The 15,890-nt window shown below is 51.7% G+C and overlaps 1 protein-coding gene across 2 annotated transcripts in view; it reads right to left on the reverse strand.

The window, feature by feature from the left end:
- Window positions 1-5,178: 5,178 nt before the first annotated feature.
- Window positions 5,179-15,890, reverse strand: part of CRLF3 (cytokine receptor like factor 3) — a 35,033-nt gene continuing 24,321 nt past the window's right edge. For both annotated transcript variants that reach the window (XM_078872977.1, XM_078872976.1), the window contains exon 9: window positions 5,179-10,255. In XM_078872977.1, coding sequence (XP_078729103.1) covers window positions 10,029-10,255 — 227 coding nt within the window. In that variant the 3' untranslated portion in view covers window positions 5,179-10,028. The remainder of the gene's footprint in view (window positions 10,256-15,890) is intronic.

Below are 15,890 nucleotides of genomic sequence, written 5' to 3' on the forward strand. Positions count from 1 at the left end.
GAAGTGAACCCCCGGCACCCAGCCGCGAACCCCCCACCGCCGAGCGGCGACCCGAATGTGCCGTGTTAGTGGACCGAGCGTGTGAGGTGCCGCGACTTGCCGGGTTTTGTTGGGATGACTTGTGGGCCTGGTCGTCGTCCCGACGTGGTCCTGTGGCGCGCTGACGCGGGGCCCGGCACCCGGCTGCGACGTGACCCCGAAGGCCGCAGTTGTAGCAGACGACGAGGGACGCCGTAGGTTTCGGTTGCTCCAGCTTGCGGGATGAACGTGTGGGCGAACGACCTCCCGTTCTCCACTCCCCCGGACGCGATGCAGCGAAGGCCTGCTCCTGATCCGCAGCTGGCTGAGGTTCGGCGATCGTGGTGGCCAGTGCCGCGTTCCTCGCCAATTTGCAGACGACCCCCGGCTTGCGTTTGAGGACCTCGTACGCGTGAATGCTCGTGGCGATCGCCAGGGAGCAGATATCCATTTCGTCCGCCACATTGATGGGGACCCCCAACTCGTGGGCCAACGCCAGCAGCTGCTCCGTCACCATGGCGTCCTTCCCCTCCTTGTCCATGCGGGGAAAAGCTGCGTCCGCCAAGGCGAGCAGCGCCGTGCGATAGGCGAGCGTCGTTTCTCCAGCCACCTTTCGCCGATCGTAGAACTGGTGGCGACAGGTGGAGGGCGGTCCGAACACCTTCGCCATCAGGTGTAGTGCGGCCTGGAGCGTAGAGCGGGACGACCTTGCAGCAGATGTGAAGGCTGCAAGCGCGTCGTCGTCGAGCATCGCTGGCAACGCACGCAGGGCAGTGGTGTCGGACCACCCCGACATTTCCTGATGAGCGAGGAACCTTCGTTGGAAGGCTCCCCAGTCGCCCCCATCCGCCTTGAACGCCGACAGCACGGGCAATCTTTGCTGGAGGACCCGATCGTCGTCGACGTCGGAGAGATTTTCCCGCGCTCCGCTGTAGTTGTGTAAAATGTCGGCTCGGTCGTCAGGCGCAAAATGGAGAGCTCCGGCGTGCGCTGATGACGTGGGTTGCGCTGAGCGGAGGTCTCCGGCCACGTGGTGTCCGTGCTTCCCGCCAATCGATGGCGGCCCCTCAAAAACGGCGGCAACTTCCAGACTTTTGGCGCGAAGCGCCTTTTGGCGGGATCCCTCCAACCTCGCTTTCTCCACCAACCCCGCAGCCGTTTTTTCGCTCGCCGGAACGGAGATGTCCGCCAAGACAGCGGCGGCGGCGAGTAGCAACTCCGCCAACCTGGAGTGTGCGTCTTGGAGGCTGGTGTCGGAGGCGAGCGGAGCGTCGGCCATCACCGCGAAGTGCTGCATCGGCGGCAACTCCTCGTCCTCTCCTCCCGAGGTTGGTGTCCCCGGTACGCCGTCGTCTTCCCGACCTCGCTCGTGGGTACGGGTAGTCTTCCTCGTGTCCATTCTTCTTGAAGACAGGTTTACTTCTGACGCCAGTTGTAATGTAGTAACTCGGCGGGAGACGACTTCACGGGTAACACACTCTTTATTTTACCAAACTCGTTCACAGGTGACTAACACCCACTTAGTATCTCGGGTGACAAACACCCACTTAGCTACCCTGGCGACTAACGCCCACTGAGCTACTCGGGTGACCAACACCCACTTAGCTACCCTGGCGACTAGCGCCCACTGAGCTACTCGGGTGACCAACACCCACTTAGCTACTCGGCGACTAACGCCCACTGAGCTACTCGGGTGACCAACACCCACTTAGCTACTCGGCGACTAACGCCCGCTGAGCTACTCGGGTGACCAACACCCACTTAGCTACCCTGGCGACTAACGCCCACTGAGCTACTCGGGTGACCAACACCCACTTAGCTACTCGGCGACTAACGCCCACTGAGCTACTCTGGACACTCCCTGCCCGGGGTGTCCGTCTTGACTGTGGGTCCCCAGCCCGACCCACGTGGGCGTCGGACCCCGGGTCCCACAGTCTCGCCTCCGAGCCACACAGGGCCCCGGTCCCTACAAGGACGGCGGGACTAGGGGTCTCGGGGCACTAGGTCTTCAACTCCGTCTTCGGTCTTCAACTGGATAACTCTCCCCGAGTGCTCTCGCGTGTCCCCCTTTATACCCCACCTGCGGACGTCGCTGCGAGCACCCATCCTATTCGACCAATCACTGGGCGCTGGCTACGATCCTGTTTTCCCACATCTCAGCATGCCTCACCACCCACGCCGCGCCGCCCCGTCATCTGTCACTCCCGGCGCGCGCGTCCACACCACGCCCACAACGCGTGCCCAACCCCGCACCCCGCGCCGCCCCGTGATCCATCACTGTCACAGTCGGCGCACGTCAACACCACCACTACACATACAATGAAACAAAAAATGGTAAAAACAGAGCAATGTAATACAATACACTATTAGACATTATTGTCAAAAATAAATAAAAGTCCATCCCATGTGTTAGTGAATTTTTGTTATATTTTAGGCAGGAAATTGAGTTTTCAAATGTAGTTTTCTGGGTTGGGACCCCCAGACACCCTGGAAGATTTGGTCCCCCCCAATGTTGACTCCATAGCTACGGCCTTGGTTAAGGCTATATGGAGATCTTTGTGGAGCAAGTTGGACTTGCGTATTGCACTTGACCGGTTCAGATAATCGTCACTGGTGTTGGCCGTGAGCAGGAAATCTAACTCGAGTCGCCGGGTTCGTAGTGGAGCGCGCTAGCCACTACACTACCGCTCCACATCCCCCTGTACCACACACATATGCAAAAATACTGTACAGGTATACACAACAAACACTTATAGTCGTAGTTACAAACTAATTACGTTGAGAATTAAGAAAGCACTCTTACCTGGATTATTATGCTGGTGCTGCGATTGTTACCGATGGTTCAGTCAAGGCAAAGCGGTCGCTGGCCCTGGCAACGCGAACAGGAACTGGTGACAGAAGAGAACCGAAAACAGAAAGCAACACATGGGGGTGTCTGAAGAGTTTGTATTAGACTTGAGGTCATTGCTTTACATATTTATTGTAGACATTCATAACAAAAGAGGAAAACAATTGATCATCTAATGTGAAACACATCATCGCACAGCTAAATTGGCCACACAGTGGCATCTCAACAGGGCCCTCAAAGTGTAAATAGCAGGGCTGTAGTAGTTCCCCTTAATTAATCAGGAGGTTAAAGAGTCCCACTGCACATGACATATTTCCTCTTTTGCAAGGGCGACCTGGGTAGCATCACTCAAAATATATAATCAGCGTCATGGAGAATACAACGAGCATACTAAATAGCAACGTCTCATTCACATATTTACGTTCCTCCGTATAATACAAATATTGTTACATCAAGCCATGTAGACTACACACAATTTTGCTAAACATTTTGAATTAAACAATCTAGCTTAAATGTAACCTTAGCTTAATACACATTTAAATGCACAAATAAATGAAAATGAACCCGATGACCACAGCACTGCACCAACGCACCATGGGGGTGCAGATTGAACTCCCTGATCGCACTTCGCTTGCTGTGCCGCACGCGAGCGAGGCCTTCAGTCGCAGCGCTTCTGCTGGAGGTCGCCACTTGTCGTCGTCTTCACAGCTCCTCGATCATTCGCTGTACGCCGTTAACGTTATCCGTGGATATAAACAAAAGCGCTGATCATTCTGAATGCGTAACCGCCGTTGTTGGTTCGGTTTTAAATGCTCGAGGGGCTTCCTGGTGTCTGCCTCCACGTCACCTGAAGTTACCCAACAGTGCTTAGACTCGCCCAGCTGGGTCTCCCGGTTTGACCAATTCGCATTGTTGACTCAACGCTCACTTCCCTGCACAGTCACACACACACACTGATGAGCCTGTAATAACGGGCAGGCACGCACAGCTCAAAGAGTCAAAGCGATGTCCTGCTTAGATGGGCATTGCGAGACGATGCTTATCTTCCATTTACATCTCTGTGCCAGAGGCGGAAATTCAACATTCATATGGTGGGAGGGCGAATCAATCCATAGGAAATCCACTGTTGACTACCCTATGAAGTGGTACTGACTTTCTCAACCCGGATGAATGATGGGCTTGAGTAATCCCTCAACATCACAGCACAGTATGGTTTACAGATTGTAATATTTTCTGCGTCACGGACTTTACTGCTAAGAGCTTTCAAATGCGCTTATGCACACGAATGTATGCAACTGGTAGTGGTTGTGTTAACCACAGACTACTCCACGCCAGCTCGCCGAGTATGGACGCATGCATTTTAAGCGCCACATTAAATACATTTGAATCATGTAAGTTATTGCCTGTGGAGGACAAAACGCACTTGATTAAGTAGAAACCAACAACAACAGTTTGCAGCTGTTGGAAACTTACACGCATTTCCAGAGGGTTGCCGTGAGTGTATATTTGGAGTTTGCATGTGGTCACGTGGATATTTTTTCTCCGGGTCCTCCGGGTTTCCTCTCCACATTTATGAACATGCATTGAGATTATTTAGATAATTTTGCTGCAGTAAATTTCCACTTAATAAGCCACTTTGTCGAGCTATCATTTGTGGCCGGTTGCTTCTGAATCCTTCACTGAGCTTTGCCTGATAGGAGTGTTGTTGTAAGATCCTGACCCGCCTCTACTGGATATCTGTGGAAAAGAGCTTCATAGCTCATCAGATTCCTCCAGTATAAATAATATGATTTGAGTTGATTTGTGACAAGGATGATCCCGTTTCTTGGCTATTTAACGAGGGAGATCGTGGTGCGTGAGCACAGCAACAACAAAACAAACACATCAACAATGCAGAGAGCGAGTTCCAGGGTCCTTGAGCGAAATTGCACAGCCAACAGATAAGGGGGTGTAGCGGTCGGACTTAAAACGCGCAAATAAAAAATAAACGGACTCGGCGACCCGCGTTCAATTCCCGGTCATGGCCAACGTCGGTGACGAATATCTGACCTGGCCCTGGGGCTTCCCTAGATTGCCTCAGCCCTTCATGACTACCTGGTGTCGTGTATATATCAACACTGGGGAGACAAAGGCGGCCAGGCGTGATGCTGGCCAACCACCCCCTCACGTGTCGTATCAGCCTTCGTCAGTGCTTGCAAACAGAATCATAGACTGGAGGAATCCGATGAGCTATGGAGCTCTTCTTGACAGATGTCCAGGAACAGAACTTGCCCCAAAAGCTTGTTTAGGATTTAGGGAGGATCTTTGTTTTAAAATAGATATCGTAGGCAAACACTGAGCATTGTTTGTATTGACAGGAGACAAGTACAATTGTTGGGAACCAATGTTTGAGTTTTAATATGGCTTAATAAGGCACGATGACAATACAATGATTATTGTGTGAACTAAAGTTTGTATAAAAAGGTACAAAAAAAACTAAATTAACATCCACTCTGAAAATAAAAATCATGCAGAATATTAGACATTAAATGTACAATTTTAAATTGTATACAATTCAAATTCAACAAAATACCAATTTGACTCCAACACAGAGGTATATTACTGTATTACATATAAACACTTTACAATTGCACCTTTGGCAACCACAAGGTTAAAATATAGACGTGATACTCATGCTAGGGTACAATGCCAATTTTTTTCAACTACATGCTCAACGACTACTGCAGCAAGGTGGTTTCAGCACTCAACAAGCAGGACATTGGGAGTTGAAACCTGCCAGATTCACTCGCCCCATCATCCCTCTGGGGTTGATTATTTCGTACCACTTTGTGGGAAGTAAAACATTGTCGTCCTATGGAGAATGGGTCTCCACCAAATGTCATCTCCACTGCCGATTCGGGACCCCAGTGGAGACGAGCCCCACCAAATGCTTGCTTGAGCAGAGTGACGCTGACTCGACATTTTAAAAAGCAAGGGGGGTTGGGAACGAATGCCACATTTAGGTGCGGTCCGTGCAAATAGCCGACATTTAAACGTCACTCATTCCAGCATACCGGTGACGTGGCCCATCGCACCACCCTGCTGACATTTGAAAAGTTCGCCAGAATAATCTGATGTATTAATGATAAAACTAAAGGTGGTGTTTCTCAGTGGTAGTGTTATTAAAATCCTGGTCTTTCAACATATGTACAGTATTCGTTTATGCTAACATGGTTGTCGATGGTTTCATGAGCAGAGGTTGGCAGTGCGCACTCTGCACCTCTCCATTTGGAATTGCCCAGCCCATGAAGATGCCTACGAATGTTACTGAAGGTACCGAAAGCAGAATTGATGGTGAGCTTGGAGAATTGTAGGAATATCAACCTCTGGCAATTCCACATACACTACAGTGTAATTTGCTATCGCAAATATCTCTTTAAAAAAATTTCACTCCAGTCAACACAACATACAAAATGTGTTTTTTGTCTCCTACACACTCAAGTCAACATTTTTCGATTAAATGTTTTGCAAACAAGTAAACTACATAACATGAACTTGTAACGCTACGCGGTTTTTGCTAAATATCAGAGAACAGCTCAGAGGTGCAAGGAATCATGGAAAAGTGGGAAAGGTGGCCGTGTGGTGAGCCGCCCCCAACTTCTTCCCCGACCTGTGCAGTCCTCTATTTAAGATGGTATTATCAGCCAATTAATGAGTGTTACACGTGGGAGGAATCTGGAATTCCTGGAACAAAACCTCACGCCCGCGAGAGAGAAACACTATCGCATACAAAAATGACAAGAGGGCCTACAATTCCTGCACTGCCTTCTGGCAAGCCAAGGTTATGGCACCTGGACGTGCACGAGGTTCACAGCTTTTTGTGTGATCCATCAACCCTCACTCAAAGTGCCGGGTTACAGGCACGCATAGCCACCAGCGCCTAGCAAGCATATGAAGTCATGGGCACAGATCAAGCAGTAAGTCTTCCGCACTGCCACGTACATCTTGGGAATTAGCTCGGCGTTCCTGTTCCTCTAACACAACCCTTGCACCACGGAAGGCTCCTGTGTGTCCTGGGCCTCGCCTGCAGGAAAGCAGTTTGACGAACCACGGCTCCAATCGCAACCTCAAAGCCAAAGGGAATTCCAGCCACGTGAGGACTTAAGAGTCCTCAACGTGGACACAAGGCATGTATTGAAAACACTGGGCTGCAGTCCAAACATACATTTATAGCTATGCTTGTTTACCTAGAAAAGCCTGAGTCTATAGACTCTTTTTCAGGAGGATTCTGCCAAGTTTTTGCAAGTAGAGGAACAGTTTTATCAACAGCTAGGCTAAATATCATTCCGACGAGGGGTCACCTATCTCCTACATGTATGGTGCATGATAAATCACGCATCAGTGTACTAATTCACATTTTTTATGGAGTATGCATGTAACTTCAACTGACAACCAACCATATTTTGTTATTTAAAAAAGGTAGTGCTTGTATACATTTGCATTGCAGAATGTTCAAAGTTTCTGGACTTTATCTAAAAATACTGCCACCTTTATACAAATATATTAAGAATCAAAAATGTATTACAACAATCCCAAATTGATTTATCCACCTAAAGCAGTGAATGGTGAGTGCTGTTTCACACTTGCAATTGGCAAGCTTAATTTTTTGCAAGTACTATACTGCAATTTGGTTATATTATAGAAAGAACCTCTCAGGATGTTTATAGTGCAACATCAAAGCTGTTAAAACATATGAACACCAAGATACGTTTGATCTCGGCTCTGGTTTGTTTCCTCGAAGGAATTCCTTGAGGCCACGGCCATAACCCTCCGACTGGTTGTCATAGGGAGAAGCCGGTACATTTACGAAATTTGCTTTAAGTGCTGGAAAACCTGAACAGAAATGTAATGACGATGAACGTTTATATTTTATGCCCATGCATTCTTCAGTCCTACCTGCCCAAACTGTATTGCAATGAGCACACATCTTCACAGCTGGATGCTCCCAGCTGAGACAATTCTGTTTTAATGGCCTTACTTGCACACCCGATGCCTGGCTTTGACAACCAGCTCAGGTGGCCTGGAGCAGGGTGCGGTTTGATTAATAGAAGTGGGATCTCGTCAAGTGCAGCCTCTGGACCCAGTTGCTACTGCCAAGCTATGTTTCCACTGTCACTGGCGGTCAGATGTTTTTGTCCCAGGAATGGCCTAGCTCTAGGGTTAATAGCATGATCTGGGTCCATGTCAGTATGACAATATTTATTTATACTGGAGGAATCCAATGAACTATAAAGCTCTTTTTCACAGATGTCCAGTAGTACCCGTGCTCCACGACGCTCTGTGGTCTCGGCCCATTCCTCATCGGCCCCCCTCGCTTCTTCATCACCCTCCGTTGACAGGGAATAAGGGATTGGGAAAAAAATCGAACAAAAAATTTGATATACTATTTAACACAGGCCCGTGTTTATTAACATTATTGAGTAAATAAATACTCAATGTATTACTTTACTGATGATTCATAGTTGATTTTTGGGGAAGGCCATGTAATTATCTGGCCAAATTTGTGTCGTCAAGATCATTCACCACCTAATGCAGCCAAATTAAATTGCGAGAATCATTCTTAAAATTACCAATGAGCTAAAACAACAATTGGCACGTTAAACGCTTGTACACGTGACATTTTCTTTGGCCGTATCAGGTCATGCAGGGTCTTAACAACATAAATATTGCCGGAAAAGTACGTGGCTAACCCAAAAATCAACTACGAATCATATTGGCTGTAAAAAACCTATATGTTAAGTTTACTTTAGTGATGTCCTTGACGCGGAACTAACCGAGGGGAGTCATCCAGTGTGCGTCCCATTTCCGCATTACTCCCACTGTGGCAGGAGTTACTCTGGGCTCGGCACGGGTGAAGCGTGGAGCGCGTGGAGCGCACGGAGACCTGGGTGGGCCTGGCAGCACCGCTCTGGGAGTGTGGGTATGTGGGGTGAGCCCACTTTGAGAAGTGAGATGCAGCACTTCAGAGTGATCCCCAGTTCCAGGGCTGACTTCATAGTGACATAGTTCACAGGTCACTGCGGCATGGAGATCGTGGGTGGTGGTAAAATCGCCACCTCCTCCGGTCACCGGACCGTGTTTAAAGCAACACGAGACCTGATCACAACACAATATTGTAAGAGGATTTTGTATTTTAGAAACAGTAGGTGAAAACACTATTACATTCAATTTTGTAGAAAAAGAAACATTTTAGATCACCAAATATAGATGTTTCCTGACCACTGGCCCTGCTCAGCAAAGGTGCACAGTGGGGGTGGCTCGCTGGCTCACAAGGAGGGAGTGTGGGCAGGGAGGGGCAATGTGGATGAGTGGACGGAGAGGCACAAAGGCCCCACAGTTCATAGCAACAAGGGTTGGCCCTGCCTGTACCCTATTTGGTCTCCTGTTTGGAACAGCTTTATGCCGCTTTAAATAGTTCAAGAAATGTACCTGGGCTGAGCGTCACGGACTGACGCAAGTGTGCAGCTTTGTTCATGAGAAGAAGGATTGTCACAATCACGATCAAGTGGCATCACTGTTTTGTGGCTGCACCACTGCACTGACATCACTGGAGTGCTTTTTGAAATACATTTATGTTTTGTAATTGACAACAGTTTACACCGTTGTCAATTCGTTGCAATAAAATGCAAACCACATCTCAAGACGCTGTACAAATTAGTTGGGCATGTATCATAGGGAACGAGGGTGTGGATATATATAGTATACATTTTTGCCTAGAATAGAGATTCAGTTCTGGGCAGACAAGAAGAGAAAGCCAGCAATATGGAGGGCTGGCTACGTACAGTGCGAAAGAAGTTCAACATACAGACCACAGGGGCAGCAGAGGAGAAGGAGCGACTTGATAATGTGCGAGGGTTGACGGGGGGCTTCAAGAGAACTTCGTAATTGCTGGATTGGAGAGCACGAGAAGGGAAGAGAGAGATGACATGAGAGACAGGTGGGGGCGAGTCTTCGAAGGATTTTTACAAGGGTTATGGTGATCTTGAAGTTGCTCTGGGATTGCATTGGGAGCCAATGGAGGAAGTGAAGCATTGGGTTGATGTGGTGTTGCGTGTATCTGCAAGGCAGCTGTTTGCGTCTTAGGTTGCGTATGCCTTTTAATGGCGGCTGTGTTGGTTCAGGGTCAGTAGGCCAGCACTTTCCAGCCTGGGGTGCTGAAGCGGCAGGCCAGGTGCAGGGAGGGCGCCGGCTGTCCGAGCGGCCAGTCCACCAGCACCTCCCGGCGGCCACAGCCGATGGCGACGCGCAGCTTGCAGGGCGCGACACGCTCGCTGTCGAACGTTACGGCCGATCCAGTCGTCAGCGGCGGAAGCTGGTTAATCATCTCCCTGCCGTTGACAAACACCGCTCCTGTGACGGCACAGAACGTTATCAGTGGACTTATCAGTAGACGCAGAGGCACGGCAAATACAATTTGGAATTATACATCGTTGACACGAGACTACATCTGAAGACGCGGTATAATAAAGCAAGGCAATTGAAGCTTGGGAACTGAAGTCAGAATTCTACATTTCCATGGTGACGACAAGCCTCTCTATAAGGAAGACCATTGTCGACATGACGAAATGGTACTGACTTTATCTACACTTGCAGGCTAAGTCGACCCCTGACAACACTGTGTAACAATTTTTTTTTGTTCCTGGGTATTAAGTGTTATTTCCTAATTGCTTCTGCCTCAAAAGTACAGAAAATGGCTATTATTCCCCACAAACTTTGCTTTTGTGACCAGGACAGTGATATTTTTAAATTTACATATTTTCCAGAATATTCCAGATAGATTCAGTGCTGAGTAAACTTGGAGTAACTTCTAGAACATTCTAGAACTTTCCAGTAATAGTAGTATAAATACAGGGGCCTTAAGCCCACCAGTTCAGTTTAGCTGCCATAGTCGATACATATCTGCATTTTTCTGAGATGGCATCAAGAGGTTGCAAGTTTCCGGCAGACGCATTTTGCTATGTCTGCGGCCAATTTATCAAGATGTAATAACGTTGAGGACTCTTGGAGAAAACAACCCGACGCACCCCCCCGATTAAATACGAATTCCGTAAAAACAGTCTATACACAATTTGCAGGGAACCCACCACACACACAACACGCAATGAACACAACCTATGTACACATCTTCCGGCCTCACAACAGTCTGCGCATTTTAGCGCGTGTCCGTGCAGCGGGCCCCTCACACGGGGTAACCCCGGGTGGTGGACCGTCAGGTGGCAACTGTCCGTCTCGGAGTGAATCCTCATCCGACGCCGCGTGACCCTTGGCATCCCCAGGAGGGGTGATCGGGCGTGAGCCCGTCATTCCTGATGCACCTGGAGGTGGCACAGCCGGCAAGGCATTAGGTGAGCGCGACAGAGACGGACCCAGTGAGTCGGTCGACCCCCCTCATGTTTGGCCACGCGTGTGTGAAGTGGGGATGTGTACCGCAACGAAGGGTTTTAATCTAGAGGGGTGGACGAACCACCGCCGCTTCCCCCATTTGATGCGCACGCACTGCAGTCGCAAAACCTCGACCACCTCCACAGGGCCCCGCCACGGCCGCACCAGCTTAGAGGAGGTTGCGAGTGGCACCTGGGGACAGTGCAGCCATGCCTTGTCCCCCGGCTTCCACTGCAGCATGTGCGCCCGACCCAGTCTGAGCCGCTCATTCGCTTTCTGACGGAGGTCAGAGTTTTGCATGGCAGCATCCCGTGCCTCTGTCAATTTGGCCAAATTAAATTTTACATGGTCAGCCAATTTAGTTTTTCCCTGAGGCGCGGGGATCTGCAGCTGGGCACGAACAGGCGGGTCAGGTTCGCGGCCGTACATGAGGTAGAAGGGTGAAAATCCCGTAGCTGCGTGGGGGGCCATCCGGTACGCCGCCAATACCCCTTGAATTTGCAAGTCCCAATCGGTCTGTGAGTCCGACACCTGCTGTGACAACATTGACGCGATGGTCCGATGCAGACGCTCGACCATCCCGTCAGTCTGCGGGTGATACGGGGAGGTACGAATTTTCTTCGTGCCCAGGAGCTCACAGACTTCTTTGAGCAATTTACCGGAAAATTTTTTGCCCTGGTCGGTCAGCAGCCGCTCCGGAGCACCTTTGTCCAGGACATAACCCTGAACAAAGGCCTCCACGATGGCTGCTGCCGACTGGTTGGCAAGGGGCCAGGCCATAGGCCAGCGTGTAAAATACTCCACACCAGTTAACAAATATCTATTGCCCCTGGGTGTGGCGGGGAATGGGCCCAAAATATCCAGCGCGACGAGTTCGTTAACTCTGGACACTTTGATTGACTGCAAGGGTGGGTTAGACACACGTGCTGGCGGTTTTCGTTGCGCGCACCGAGGGCATGACCCCAGTAAATCCCCGACATCCTTCGTCATGCCTGGCCAAAAATAATCGAGTTGGAGTAAGGCGAGGGTCTTTTGGGTCCCCAGGTGTAGGAGGCGCTCATGTGCGGCCCACACCGCCTTGCCCCGCAACCCCGAAGGGACCAGCAGCCGATGTCGATGGGATTTTCCGTCCCAGTGCATCAGCAGACCATGCACCAATTCCCATGCGTCGGCATCACCCCTGCCCTGCCCAGCACAGCCGACGCGACGACGCAACCCGAGGAGAGAGGTATCCTCCATCTGGAGGCGCCCCCATTCATTGACGGGCATCCCCAACAGGGAATCTTTTCCCTGTTGTGCGATTGAATTTGGAACCAATGTTTCGTCGTGGCCGGCGGCCGCCAGGACCAGAACCGGTATGTCCCCTGCTGGCCTGCAACGTCCCGACCCCAGGAGGCATGCACATTCGGAGGTGGTTGGCATGCGCGACAGAGCGTCAGCATTTGTGTGGCGAACGCCCTTACGGTAGGTGGTTTCAAAATCAAAATCCTGGAGGATCTCCAACCATCGGGACAATTGTCCCGATGGCTGTTGAACTCGCAGGGCGTACTGCAGTGCCGCATGATCTGTGCGGACGGTGAAATGCCGACCGTACAGATATGGGCGATACTATTGGATGAAATAGACAATTGCCAACAGTTCCCGACGGGTGACACAATATCTTTGCTCCGCCGGAGACAACACCCGACTGCCGTACGCAACCACCCGTTCCACGCCGTCAACCACCTGGGAAAGCACGCCCCCAATACCTGTGTTGCTCGCATCGGTGTCGAGCAAAAAAGGCTTAGAAAAATCGGGGTAACTCAAGGGAGGAGCTTTTACCAGGGCGTCCCGAAGGGAGCAGAAAGCAGACTCCTCCTCCTGACCCCAGTGGAACCGAACCCCTTTTGATGTTAAAGCGTGTAGGGGTTTCGCAATCGTCGCAAAATCTTCGACGAAACTTCGGTAATACGACGCGAAGCCAATAAAACTCCTGACCTCTCCCACCGAGGTGGGAGTCGGCCAGGAGCTGACGCACTGCGTTTTGGCGGGATCGGTAGCAATACCTGAGCGCCCCATGATGTGTCCCAAATAACGCACCGAATCGCGTAACAGATGACATTTTTGGGGTTTGAATTTCAAATTAGCAGCCCGCATCTTTAGGAAAACCGCCCGCAACCTCTGGAGATGTTCGTCAAAAGTTTTACTAAAGACGATAACGTCATCCAAATAAATCAGGCACGAATCCCATTGCAATCCAGCCAAAACCAATTCCATCAAACGCTGGAAAGTTGCCGGCGCTGAGTGGAGTCCCATTGGCAACCGGTTGAATTGGAACAGGCCGTGCGGTGTACGGAAAGCAGTTTTAGGCTTTGAATCATCGTCCAGAGGAAGCTGCCAGAATCCCGAAAGTAAATCCAATGTGGAGAAGAATCGCGCTCCCGCCAAGGCGTCCAGCGATTCGTCCATCCGTGGGAGCGGGTATGCGTCGGCAACCGAAATTTTGTTAAGGCGCCGAAAATCAACGCAAAACCGCAACGAGCCGTCCTGCTTTTTAACCAGGACGATCGGCGCTCCCCAAGGGCTGGTGGAAGGAGAAATGATGTCGGCGGCTAACATGTCATCAATAGCCGATTTAACATGGTCCTTTTCGGCGGGACTTAACCGAAACGGATTCTGGCGTATTGGCGCGCTGTCACCCGTATCAATATGGTGACGCAGCAGATGAGTGCAACCCAAATCGTATTTGTCCCGACTGAAAACGTCGGAAAATTCCCGCAGTAGCGTTTTAAGCTGTTGACGCTCTGAATTTGACAGGTCCGTCGATCCCGCACAAAGCGCCTCGAGCCACCCTTCATCGCTGTTCGAATGTGGTCGCGGCGCAGGGACAGCACTCACGTGATTCGCGACGGGTTCCTCACAGGGCACCGGCGTCGCGTGAGCAAGCACGGTCCCCTGCGGGACCACCACCGTCTGCGAGCCCACATTGAGGACCGCGATGAAGGGGTCTCCGTCCCCTCTTACTATGGTCTGGGCCGGAAGTAAATGAGGTCCACTAACCCCGGCCCTAGATGGCCCCAGCAGAACCCCTTGGGCCCCAATGCCCTTAGCGAAGGGCCGCCGAAGTTTCAAAGGAACCAACATTTGTGCCCCCGGAGGAACGCGCACCGTTCTATCTACAAACGCCGGCACCGTTGCGAACGCCGTCCGACTCGTACCGGGGGATGGCAGAAACGCCATGCGTCGGCCCGACGGGAGCTCAATGCATCCCTGGTCGATTAATATCCTAATCGGCATTTTGGCCAGGAAGTCCGTCCCCAGCAGGCACGGAACCGCCAGCGAGGAGGAAACAAAAATCGGCCCAGACAATTTAATATCCCCGATACAAATTAGGGCTCGAATCTGTCCGATGATGCCAAGTGAGCCCCCGTTAGCAGCAAAGAATGGCACGTTAACAGGCATCAAAGGACGGCTCTGGGCAGGGAGAATATTGTAAATTAACTCCGAAATAATGGTCGCCGATGCTCCCGTATCGACCAGGATGCGCACCTCGACCCCGTCGATGTGCCCCACAACGGCCGACGACCCCGACGACGCGGCTACAACACGATGGGCCAACACGGACCACTGGCTAGGTTCAATCTGAGTACCCAGAGCGGTGCGTGTTGGTGCGATGGTGCGCGATATTGGCCACCCAATCGGTGCGGTGTATGAGTGTGTGGCGGGTGTGTGCGTGGGCCAAACATGTGAGGTGCCGCGACTCGCCGGGTTATGATGATGGAGCTTGGGAAGAGGGCCGGCGTCCCGTCGAGGTGTCGTCCCGCGCTGCCGAGGAGAGCGGCACCCCGAGGCGACATGGCCCCGGATGCCGCAGTTGTAGCAGCGCGGGAGCGCTGGTGACGACGACGGATGATCGGGATGGCTCGAGCCGCCCCGGTCCGCCCGTACTCCCACTCCCTGCCGCCGTTGATGGTCGATGGCGCAGATCTCCTCCGCCGGGAGGGTGGCTGCGGCCACGGTACGCCCGCTCGCCGCCTTGCTGGCTTTGCGTCGTTGCACGAGCAGGTTTGCGTGGAGGAGTCGTGCTGCTTGGAGGGAGCACATCTCCGCGTCGTCCTGTGCGACGATGACGATCTCCAAGTCGTCCGCCAGCAGGAGTATCTTCTCTGTAACCATGGCGTCGACACCTTCGTTGTCCATCCGTGGAAAGGCCGCCTTTGCCAGTGCCAGGAGGCTTGTGCGGTACGCCAGAGGCGACTCCTTTGCCCCCCGCTGGCGATCGTAGAAGAGTTGGCGACAGTCTGACGGCGGACCGTAAACTGCAGCCAGCACCTGCATCGCCGTCTGCAGCGTAGAGCGCCTCTCCTTCGGTGCCGATGTTAAAGTGGCGAGGGCGTCGCTGTCGAGGAGTGCTGGCAGCGCACGGAGAGCCTCGGCGTCCGTCCACTTCGCCATCTCCTGGTGAGCGAGGAAGCGCCGCTGGAAGCCGCCCCAGTCGCCTTCCTCGCCCACAAATTCTTTGAGTGGAGGCAGTCGCTGATGTAGCGCAGCGGCTGCCGCAGAAGGTCGCCCTTCCTCGTCCCCCTCACCCGGCTCTGCTTCGGCGCGCACGACCGATGGCATC

The sequence above is a fragment of the Lampetra fluviatilis genome, chromosome 35 (assembly GCF_964198595.1).
Source record: "Lampetra fluviatilis chromosome 35, kcLamFluv1.1, whole genome shotgun sequence".
NCBI classification, from domain to species: Eukaryota; Metazoa; Chordata; class Hyperoartia; order Petromyzontiformes; family Petromyzontidae; genus Lampetra; species Lampetra fluviatilis.